This window comes from Cryptotermes secundus, unplaced genomic scaffold (genome assembly GCF_002891405.2).
Source record: "Cryptotermes secundus unplaced genomic scaffold, Csec_1.0 scaffold1314, whole genome shotgun sequence".
In the NCBI taxonomy this organism is placed as follows: domain Eukaryota; kingdom Metazoa; phylum Arthropoda; class Insecta; order Blattodea; family Kalotermitidae; genus Cryptotermes; species Cryptotermes secundus.
This window is the reverse complement of record NW_019720589.1, coordinates 496,442-509,147: the sequence shown is the minus strand read 5'-3', so window position 1 is coordinate 509,147 and position 12,706 is coordinate 496,442. Positions and strand designations below refer to the sequence as shown.

The 12,706-nt window shown below is 36.2% G+C and overlaps 1 protein-coding gene across 1 annotated transcript in view; it reads right to left on the bottom strand.

Moving 5' to 3' along the window:
* Positions 1–645: 645 nt before the first annotated feature.
* The window catches only part of LOC111870064 (carboxypeptidase D), a 54,215-nt gene continuing 42,154 nt past the window's right edge, over positions 646–12,706 (bottom strand). The window contains exons 20-26 of the mRNA XM_023862042.2: positions 11,923–12,070; positions 9,005–9,177; positions 7,894–8,040; positions 7,334–7,484; positions 3,636–3,905; positions 2,979–3,143; positions 646–2,121 (exon numbers count right to left, since the gene is read on the bottom strand). Coding sequence (XP_023717810.2) covers positions 2,012–2,121; positions 2,979–3,143; positions 3,636–3,905; positions 7,334–7,484; positions 7,894–8,040; positions 9,005–9,177; positions 11,923–12,070 — 1,164 coding nt within the window. The 3' untranslated portion in view covers positions 646–2,011. The remainder of the gene's footprint in view (positions 2,122–2,978; positions 3,144–3,635; positions 3,906–7,333; positions 7,485–7,893; positions 8,041–9,004; positions 9,178–11,922; positions 12,071–12,706) is intronic.

Here is a 12,706-nt window from a genome sequence, read left to right as displayed (position 1 = left end):
GAAGGAATTAAAGTTTAGGAAGAGAGACTAAAGTGATCTGACATTTACACATTTACATATGACAAGGAAGATAGAAAAAGGAAGAAATATATAACTGCAGAGAGGGTGGGTGAAAGGGATATTACAATAGAGCTAGTCCAAAACAAACACATGCTAAAATAGGTTTCATTTCCTACATACACATTTCTCTTCATGGAACTTCTTCTAACAGCATGTCCCTCTGACACACCAGTAACCACCTGTGAGACTACATGGTGTTATAATCCAGAAGATCACAATCTATGGGATCTAATTTGTTTCTGTTTAAGCTTTTAGTAATCATTAAATGGACTTTGTCACTGCAGGACCTGATAAGAGCATTGAGGCATACAGGTATGAGACATTTTCTTGTAACGGGAGTAGAAAGTCTGAGAATGAGAACGGTGTATGCAAGATGAGGGAAATACTTTGAAGAGGCAAGAATTAATTTGAAAGCAGCATAAAATTGTATACATAAAAAATAATACCAAACAATACAGCAAAGTAGGATGTAAAAGTAAAAAGAGGTCAGGAAGAAAAGAGTATCATAATTTAGAAACAGAATATCAATACATGGAATATTTTAGTATGACTGAGGTTATGTAACAGTATTTTAAACAAGACCACTTCAGCATATGAAATAATCAATGAATATATTTTCAGTTACAAACTGTTTTAATGTAAACCCCTGAAGATGTCTCACAAAGAGATCACAAAAAGTCAGTAAAAATTAGATGTCAGAATATCACATATCCAGGTTAGCCTGGTCTGTACAGCTGGACAACCAGTGTTTGATTCTCAGCAGTCAGATTTTTGTCTTTGCCACCAAGTCCAGATTGGTTTTGGAGTCTGTTTAACCTTCTATACAATGCATACAAGAGGCTTTTTCTCTGAAGGTAAAGTGACAAGTGAAACTGATCACTCACATTACTTTAGTGCTGAGGTTAAGACTGTGTGGAACTGTAACTTCCACTCCACTACATGTTTTCATGATGTGATGCTTAATGAAACACAGGGACACTTTACCTTTACCATACATAGCTGTACATGAGAGTAAATATAGATCTCACTTGTTGACAAAACAACAGCATGGAAAATGTAAAGTTCACTGCAATATCTGTCAAAACAGATTCACTGTCTATGAGTTGAAGCAACAGAATATCAACAGCCACTTTAGCTGCAATTTAATTCACTCATTTGACCAGAGGCTCCATTTCTCATTTGTGTTCTACATTCACTTCACATGAAAATCACAGAGGAAGGTATTACAAAATATTTTGCTGTTCAATAAAAACAATGTCCCCAACATTTTAAACACTTTTAGTGTAAAGTTAAAATTGTACAAATAAACTAGTCATTATGTGTACTTCTCATAAAAGGCAATTAGAACAGCACCAATTCGCAAGCACTTTTCATTTTTTGATATATCCATTCTGCGTACTTCATTTAACCAAATGTATACACAGTAATATTAAATGACAATATGAAAATTTATTACAACACAGTGTATAAAATGTTTAACCTTTTGGTGAGTCTCTAAAGACCCTGTAAAACTTATGCAAAGAAAACTCGCACAGTATTTTTATCTAAGATAAAATGATTATCCTCCTTGATATGAAAGCTGCAGGTATGAAACACTTATCTTTCCGGCTCTCTGGCATAAATTTTTACCTTTACCACCACAGAGCAGTTTCAAGCATGAATCCAGAAGCGCACATCATATACAAGGGGAACTATGTAACTGGTGCTGTGAATTTAAGTGATGTTTTACTGCTGCTTTAATTGGGTTTAATACTATAAGCGTGAAAACACTTCTATTTACTACGTGATATCAAGTAAAGCTTATAAAAGTAATCACAGTTTCTAGTACTCAAATGCAATGTTGATACCTGAAAGTCTTGAGTATCTTCATTGGAAGACTATCATGAGACATCCATTAGGGGCTAAACCACAGGAATTTAGTTGTCTTGTCTTTAAAAATTGACACTGAGTCCTATGTTGAAGCAGGCTCCCGTACTTGGTGACTCGGATGAATTAGGATTATATCTTCCTCTGAGCCTGAGTCTTCATCATCATAGTATGGTCGTGTAAGTGTGCTAGAACCTACCATGATTAGCAAGTATTAATTACACGTAAAACTATATGGTCACTTATTATTTTTTGATCGATCTCACCAAAATACTTACATGCTCACTACAGAACTCATTTTATATTTCCATAATATCATACTGCGCATAAGAGAGTTCAGAATAGCCATAAACATTCAAATAAAGAAAGGTTAGCCATTACAACAGCACACTACAGAATAATACTGGTTTTCAACTAAGATCATTTTGTAAATCCAACTTATGGCACAAAAGGATGCTATATAAGGTAACATTCTCACACTATTTCTTTTCATCAGAGCAGTTCCTTCACAATTTCCATCTACTGAAACCTGGTATTTCTGAGGGTTGCATCATCTACCTACAGGACTGGACCATAGCAGAACACTCTAATCAGGGGGATTATTGCAACAAGTGGTATCAAAGGTTGGGGGTGGGTGAGAGGGGCCAGGCTTCTCTCACCCCTCCAGAATTTTAGATGAAAATCAAGATTGAAAAGTGAAGGAAATATGCCAAATATTAATACCACAATTAAATGATTAAGAATTTCTTATTCTAACCTGTATATAAAGAGTGATCCATAAAAATATTTTTAAACAGCTTCAATATAAGTTTGTAAGCAAGTTTTATTGCCTGTCACCATTAGAAAAAATCCTGACAGTGCCCATGATCACAATGAACCTGTGTGTTCTATTTTCAAGAGAGTCAGTCAGTTTCACTACTTCCCTAGAATGATGTGTCCTATATTCTGAAATAGAAAATCTGTCCACCTTAGATTCTACCTAATTAAAAAAAAATTAAACTGTTACTTGAAACAGCAAAATTTTACAATAAGGACATTACAAACATATTTACCTGTAAGTGATGTTTGGAAAGGGTCTACATCTTTGTAGTCACCTTCAAACAGTAATTTTTGTGGGAGTGGGGAGAAGTAATAATCTCTCCTGTCCCTATTTGCTCTCTTTTGACATGTTGTGTAGCAGCAGATCCCTAATACAAGTAATGCCATGCACACACAACCTGCAGAAAAGAAACATGCCTATACTGAAAAGTCTTAACACAAGAATTGTACACATTGGCATAAAGACAAGATCAAAGATTTAATCAGATATTCCAGTATGATAATATACGCTGCATACGCGAACTATTGTAAGCAGTAATGCAGCATACAGCAAATCAAGGTTAATCTGTTCTTCTTGTGTTTCAGAGTTGAAGTACTGTCAACATGACAGTTTTCTTAATTATGCTGCCCTGTCAGTGTAAATCTGAATTCACTGCATTAAAATCCTTTTGTATGGAAACAATTCTTCTCTTATACTAGATGATGTCCACTTTCAACTGAATACTATTGACAGCCGATTTTCTGATTTTTGTGATTCCTAGAAACAATTCACAACAATGCTTCTGCTGTATAATACACATCTAGTGCCCATACTACTCAGTTACCTTGAACAACCTGTTGATCGCAGTAAGCACAACTAGAGAGCTGTTTAGATCTGAACAAACACTCACCAGCCAGCATAATGAAGACCATCCTTGGCAAACCCATGACGGTCTCATCTCTAGTAAGCCTGAACATGATGGGAGCTGAATGCTTGTCTGTAACATGCACAAGCTTTGTGGCTGGAAGGTAACCAGAGGCAGACACTGTTACAGTATGATCGCCTAGAGGAAGAAGCCTCCAGTATGCTCCAGTTGGTGATCCCTTTGCTACATGGGTACTGCCCTCCACACTCACATCTGCTTTTGGTATTGGCTGGTTCTTATCATCAATCACATAACCTGTACATGAAGATCAATAATTTACTTACAATTTCAATTCAATGCATGAATAAAACAATAAGCAAAGTTCTAATACACACAGAGAACAGAAAGTGCAACAGAACAGCCAGTTCTATGGCACCTCACAGTATAGCAGATTATAGATTTTTCTTTGTGGATTCTCAATGTGAAGACAACATCACTGGACACTATTTAACCTAACATAATTTACATAGTTGATTCAGCACTGTAACCAATCAAACAAATATACAGATTGCCAATGCATAACTAGTTCAGGTACTCATTAAATACTAATATCGCCATGAATTCCATCCCCCTACTAACTCCACAGAATACAGTCTTCCTTCAGAAGACAAGAGGTGCTCAGATAATCAATGATTTCCCCCCATTTTACAGAACACAGACATTAACTACCTCGTTAGGGCCGCGCCATAGAGGCCCAGGTTCGATCCCAGGTCTGGTCAAGTGGGATTTGTGGTGGACAAAGTGGTGCTGGGGGAGGCTTTCTCCGAGTGCTTCGGTTTCCCCTGCCAATCTTCATTCCACCAACTGCTCCACAATCACCCTCACTTATCATCTGGGGCTGGTACAATAGGCCAGAAGTGGCTGCAGTACAAGTGACTTAGTCCCACCCCACTAGCAATAAAAAAAACTACCTTGTCGTGAACAGCATGCCATTAATACCTATTCTAAGCAAAATGAATCCAATTCACACCATCCCACCATATTTCTTTGAAATCCAGTTTACTGTTAATCTCCCCTCTACATCTAGGTCTTCCTACTGGGCTCTTTCCTTCAGGTTTTCTGACAAAACTTTGTATGTATCTCTCTTTTCTTCTCACATGCATGCTACATGACTTGGCCACATCAACTTCCTTGATTTAATCGTCCTAGTAATACTTGGGCTTACTCAGCTTCTGGACTTATCCATCATCCAGTATTCTAAAGAACACAGTGTTTCAGGAACTGGGTCTGTTACCATCCTCAGGGGAAAGGGTGAGAGGTACCTACTCTGTTGGGTCTATTAGAGAGAGCTAATCTCAGTGACTGAGGTTAGCTCTTTCTGATGCAACCAACAGAATAGATGCCTCCAACTTCTTCACCTGAGGATGGAAATAGATTCAATTTTTGCAACACTGTGTACTTTAGAATACTGGACAAGGGAACATGTCCAAAAACTCAGTAATGCTAAATGTTATACACCATCATCAGAAACCTTTAGAACTGAAGTTAATACTTTGTGAAGAGTGCAAATTATGACATAATTTTGTTCAGTTTCTTGTTACTTCCAATCCACTTGGTCTAAATATTCTCCTGAGTGACCTATTCTCAAACACCCTGTTTATTCTTTTCTTTTATGTGAAGGACCAAGTTTCACACCCATATAAAGTAACAGGCAAAACAAATGATGCTGAACTGAATAGTAGCAAGCATTCTCTGATTAATTCCCTCTTCATTCCTTCATGAATGCAATTTTTTATTTGTCATTCCCAAATGTTTAACTCTGACATATTTTCAGAAGATCAACTACCTGTCATTATTCTATGATTTTGGCCAGCACAGCAGTGATAAGACATGAACAATTTACTTCTAGACTGGCATCCTTATTAGCACTGAAAGAAATGTCTGTGTTCTTTACAGTATTTATGCTTTTGCCCAACAGATTAATGTCCTAAGCAATGGCCATAAGCTGATGTATCCCATTCAATTTCAATCCCTCCTATGGAAAATTCTAGATCAAAGATGACAAGCAATGTCAATACTGCATCACCATCTTTCAGATCATTCTGAATAGGAATGTTTACCTATATAGATTTTACTATAGATTCAGTTAAACACATCTGCATTAATGTAGCTAGTGTTATGGTTATACCAGGCTCTATGAGAATGCTGTACAGTATTTCCCTACTACCTGAATCATAGACTCTCTTGAAGAATATAAATAGTCAGAGTACTGTTGTACTTTACTCCCATGTTTTTTCCAGTACCTGATGCATACACAGTTATCTGACACTCATGATCCCCAACACTTCGTCTTCATGAAGTTCAGAATGTTGGATACAATTTTTTATATAGTGGATTACTCCACCTTCCTACCAGATTACATCATATCATAAGTGTATGTTAGGCAAGATCTGAAAGTAGAATGACTACAAGAAAATTTTACGAAATTAAGGATAAAGTGGTACATATGGATGACAATGAAGTTTCCTTGAAAAAGAGGTTGAATAAATGACCACTGGAGAGACCAAATGTGAGAAGATACAAGAAAGGAAAAGGGTGGATACTGATATAAGAAGCATGTTTATAGAACAAAGAAGTAAAAGCAAAGAGAGCTTTGCCAAAATGTGACAAAGGTTACAGGTAAAGTTATCCTTGCATTTAATGAATTAAACACTATGAATGAAGACATATGGGGGAGTGAAGATATAGCTCCCCAGTTCTTAACCTTGGCAGTAGATGGAAGTGAGTGATCAGCTTCATGCCCTGGACACTTTACTCCTGGGGAAAGAGCTGCTCATACCCATTGGACAGGAGGCTGGGTGGGACCCAGAGCTGACCTGGTTGTTGTGGAGTAGTGGAAAATCTCTTGCCCCTGCCAGGAATCGACCCTGGATTCCTGAGCTGTCCAGCCTCTAGCGTAGTCGCTATTATGACTGAGCTATGTACAGCAGAGTAACATACTTCACCTCTGCTTATCACGAATGTCATTAACTGATTGGTCCCCATCTTGTTAATGTTAATCTCTATATTCCTTCAAATCATATGAACACAGAATGATAATGGTTGACCAAGAAGTATGCATAGCCAATATAAGATAAACTGCCGATTAAATAACTCAGCTATCCTCAAACTGTGGTACGATTACTCAGGAGTACTGTAGCTCTTCATTTGTACTTATCAGCATTAATGAATAATGAATTTTCAACACTTATTCTTCTAATGTTGCACACCATTTTACAACAAATCTCAGCACAACAAAGAAGCAACACACAGCAACACATGGTATTCTTCCAATGCCTATAACAGTTGAAAATAGAATGAGTTGATTATTATGCATTTCTAAGTTTCTTCTTTTCTGTGGAGCCATGATCCTTGTGGGGATTTCCACCATAAGAAATTTGACAGAAATTATGACAGGCTATTAAAGCACTTTTTTACAACTTCACCTAATGAATCCTACTATGTGACAGAAAATAATAAAGAATTTATATTTTGTAACCAATAAAATGCAAAAGATTCTGCATTCACACCTCATTTTATGNTTTTTACAACTTCACCTAATGAATCCTACTATGTGACAGAAAATAAAAAAGAATTCATATTTTGTAACCAATAAAATGCAAAAATAATACATTTTTTATATCCTGCATGGGAAAGACTACAGACCCAACAAAAAGCTTATTTCTGTGGTCAGAGAATAGTACCTGTAATTCCCTTGGTTACTGCATCCATAATTGCCAATAAACTTTCTTTATGCTCATTCCAGAGTTCTGGCAGATGTGATTTGTCTGGAGACCCACAGCAATCCACAAACACATCCAACTGGAAAGTGCTGGTGTTCATGTAGCTGTAATCCTGCACAATACAAGAGGATAGGGATGTATAGGCACAATAATTATGTAATAACAGTAATAATGTTATACAGGATTTGAAGTTTTCATGGTGGTGAAAATGTGGTCTTCTGAGTTATGACACCATGTAGTCTGGTAGGTAGCAGCATAACGAATCCATCTTTGGGGTAGATTACCCTGAAGATGGAGGCAGTCTGATCCTCTGAAACTTTGGTACCTGCCTACCAGATTATACAGTGTCACAATCCAGAAGACTGTAATATGGATATACTAATGAAGTTTATTTAGGTCACTTGTAAGATTATAAACTTAATTAATGTGCAACATATATTTCACATAAATAAGTTCCATGCACCACAGATGAGCAGACATTTAGATATTCAGATCTAATCTAATGTGACAGCCTTACTTACAATCATACTTCCGTTTCGCTCCTTCCAGCTTCCTGCATTTATTACACCATTTTCAAAGACATCTCGTGAGTGGCTTGAACAATTGGGATGGCCATCCCCCATTGTTGGATGATGTGAAACATATTCTTTGGCAAGAGTACGATATATCTGCAGAACAAACAACGCTATGGGTATTCACAGCCAGTTTTGGCAAGTTAAACCATGCATGTTAATGAGACAGTTAAAAATGGAGAAGCCCTTACCAGAAGATTCAATTATTAACATTATCAATCTGGAACTTCAGAAAAATAGAGGAGAAAATCTAGTGTCACGCTAATGGCCGATTTAAAATGTTGGCAGAAGGTGACCTATTGGAGGAGGAAGTGACATAAACAGTGTAGTGAAACAATTGTACCATATACCTTTCTTTAAGATTGACTGAAATATTCATCCTAATTCTGATACTTAAAATCAGGAGTTGATGCAGAAAATGCACAGATCAATTCTATGGAAGAATCATTAAGAGAAAGTCAGTGGAAATGAATGTGGATAGGGCAAAAACTGGTATTTCCAAAACTGTTGTTTCTTCACAGCGGGCTGATGTGGGTAAAAGCAAATTTGCTAGTTTTCCATAATGAAAAAATATTACAATGATTTCCATGCTTAAGAACTGTAATGGATGCAGAATAAAATGGCATTATCCCATAATTTCTTTGGAAGACTGAAGAAAACCAAGATATACCTTGGCCAAGATAATTGATCCAAGCCAAGTTCATACCTATGGCCCACCTGAATATGAGTCTGATATCATATGATCTCTGTACTGTGACAACTGTTCAGTCAACACCAACAACGAAAATGGAAATGTCTACATTTTTCCCATTCAAGAATAAACCTACAGTGTCTAAATTATAGAATAATTGTTAACACTTTCCAGCAATTCAATTTATAGATATTTATTGTCTTTACATATTTTGGTCAGCTGACCATCTTCAGAAGGCATAAGATCAATATGTTCAGGAACTACTATTACAAAGTTCATAACACATACTTAGAAGTTTTTACATAAAAAATTATTTACAATTAATTAGATCAAAATCTTATTAATGTATAATATTTAGGATCTTCTCACCTCTTCATCTGATGTAACATATTCGTTGCCCTCTTTGGGACCTCTGCCACTAGCATATGGTATGTCTACATGAAGTGATCCAGCACGAAGTGCCACGGTCAGTACTGGTGCTGTCTGCTCCAGAAGATCCATCAAAGCTTGTGTTTCTGGTTGAGGCAGATGCTCCTTCTTAGCTGTAACACCAACAGTAACAAACTATAAAATAATTCTTAAAGAAAACAAGAAAGGCCATACAGCGCATTCATCTCGTAACAAAAGTCACTGAAACCAAAGCCAAGGCAGACAATTTACAAGATAAACAGAACAAAATATATACTACCTTATTTTAACATGACATCTTTCCTGTTACACTTTGCAGTCCTATGTTGCCTTTATGGAATCTAGAAATGAATGTAATTTGTCTTCTTATTTCATTCAGCCACACACAATTAAGTTCCTGAACTGAAGTCATAAAAACCACACAAAAAACATAAAAAGTATTTATTAATGCCAACACTCAATATAGTCACCGCCCACTTCTGCACAATGTTTACATCGCTCATATAATGAATCGAAGGCCTGAGAGAACGTTTCTTCCTGTATCACCTTCAGTTCTCTCATCACAGTCTTTTAGATCCATGAAACAGCCTTTAATTTCGTTCTTTTCATTGCAATTTTAATTTTGAAAAAAAAAAAAAAGTAAGTCAGTTGGCAATAAATCGGGGGAGCAGGGCAGGTGGGATACCATGGGGATCTCCTGCTACACCAAAAACTTCGAGACAATGCCAAAGAATGTGCCGGTGCATTGCCATGCACAAAATATCAGACCCCACTTTCCTGAAACTCAGGCCTAATGGAATCAGCTCGAACGATCAATCTCTTAATCACCTCTTTATAAAATTTACCGTTTACAGTCTGTTTTTCTGGCACAAATTCATGACAAATGATACCTTTAGCATAAGAAAATGCAATCTACATTGTTTTCACCCACGATTTTTTCATTCTCACTTTCTGAGCTTCTTTGACCCTTTATGCCATTAAAATGCACTTGTTCTTGACAAACATTCCTCACCGTACACACTTTTCAACATTTCAAACATTTCAGTAGCTGTTTTCTTTAATTTTACTCAAAACTTAATCACTGCTCTTTGTTCCATTTTGAAACCTTCGACATGATGAAAAAACTAACTTCACCAAAACAATTATAATATTCATATGCATCAATCAAACAAGCTGAAACTTGCACATCATATAAATAAACGTTCTCCTAACTAGGTCCATTCATCCCTGATAGATGGCATTAGTAGTATTACTGTAATAGGGTCAGTTCGGGAACTTAATTGTCCCTTCTGGAATTCCACATTCATGGAATAAGCTATGTTTTATTCCCCATTCTTAACTCTTTTGATAATTTATAATTTTTGTAGAACTATTTTTTTCTTTTGACCATCATTACTGTAGCACTACTCATGTCTTAATAAACAATGAGTACAATGTGGCAGATCAGTGAGATTTCCAACGATCTGTGGCTAAGCAGGTAAATGGAGTGGTCATTAAATTTTACTGCTTGAACAAATAATCCCAACAATAGAGAAACCAGAAATATACAGCCTGTTCATAGCAGACTATGGACTTCACCTTCTGTACCTAATTGGAATGTCAGAATACAGTCTTACTCTGTAACTAAAACATTTCACAGAAATCTGTATGACATAGATCATACTTGTACATAATTATTTTGAGAGGCCTCATCAAAGCAGTGGTATATGTGAATCCAAGGTATAACAAGGTCCTACTATATAGGATTGGTATAGACTCCAACTGCATGATGTTCACAACAAATTTCATGAAAACTGGTCAACTAGTTCAAAAGGTGAAACAGGAGACACACTGACAGCTTGGCTACCTCATACATACATCAGCGTTTTAGAGTGTTCATAAGTGTGCAACTGGCACTGAATATAAAACTTGTCAAACAACAGTCACAAGACAATCACAGAAAAAATTGCAGAGACATCAATGGACCATAGTTAAAATCTAAACTGAATACCTCACTTAAATAGATACAATGTTACACATACAATTGTACCAACAAGATAATTAGCAATAGATAATAATTCTCCTTCCTATTCATATACACATATATGCATATACATATGCATGCAATGAAGAACTATAGTTGCCACATATTTAGATATAAATTGCACAGTAATATAATGAAATATACCTAAATAAACATATTTATGACTATAAATCCTTACACTAAAGTAAAAATTCATCAACTGAATAAAACGAATTATGATGATGGTCTGCAACTATACTACAGGAGATACTGCACTATTTTAATGAGAGTAATAAGAGAAGCAAAGAAATTGTATTACCATGAATTAATAAGTAAATCAAAGAATAAATACAATCAACCTGGAAGATAATCAATAACGAAACAGTGATAAATCAAACCATGGACAATATAGTAGAAATCCAAGTGGGGGAAAGTAAACTAAATAATCCTAATGAATTAGCCAATGCTTTTAATCAGTATTTTACAACAACAGCAGAAAACTGGTAACTACAAATTTTGATACAAATGAAGCTAATAAATTACTCAATATTTCCAAGTATGATAACATACCAGAAATGAAATTAACCCCTGAAGTCAGTGAAACCAAAAAATTCTACAGGGTATGACAGTGTCTCTAGTAGAATATTAAAATATTGTATAGACAAGATAAGCAAGCCACTTAGTCACATATTTAAATCATCCCTTAAACAGGGTATCTATCTTGAAAGAATGAAATATGTGTCATTAAGAGCAATATATAACACAGGTGAGAAGTCAGACATGACAAATTATAGACCAATATCACTGTTGACAACCTTTCCTAAGTTGCTTCTTAAGGAAGGAATGTAGGTTAAAACTGATGAACTTAAACCTGTACCTTCAGTAGGAAAATCAGTATCAAGATTCACACCATTCCCATTAACAGCACTGCTGGAGGTGGTGTTGCAGTCCTCTGGTAAGTTCTGTTGCCTGGAGGAAGCTAAGTGATCAGGATTTGCGTCGAGCACAATATGCACTGACAAGGTCTGGAACAAGATACAAAACAACTCTCTCTTCAATATATACACTTCTCACATGAATTATATATGAAATGAGTAACACAGAGAATTAGTGTAGTAAGTGAATTACAGAAAGTTGGAGTGACAGTTCTTTTTGCATTCTATGTAACAAAATCTTCATCCAGAAAGTACTAAGCATGTCACTAATAACTACTTTTAGAGAGTGTTTTCTATACAAATATTGATATCTCACCTCAAAGTCAGAATTAACAAGTTTCTGGACATTTCCACTGCCCAGTATTAGAACACTGTATGATGGACAGTCAAAAAATTCAGTAATTCTGAGTGTTATACAACACTGTCAGAATCTTTTGGAAATGAATCACTTTAATGATTTTAACATATATATATATATATACATATAAGAGCATATCTGCTAACTGTACAAACATGAGTGATACCCGTGTGGAGGAGGGGTCGAATACCTCCACTGTGACCCTGCGAGTCGTAGGAGGCGACGAAAAGGGAAGTCTCAATCTGAGACAGTAAAATATGATCGCGAGTCCCAAGGGATTTGGACCCAAGAAAGACTGCGCTGGCAAAGGCCAGCAGTATACACCAAAGACAGACCCGTCCTCTTGTCAGAGAGGGCACCCCATTGAA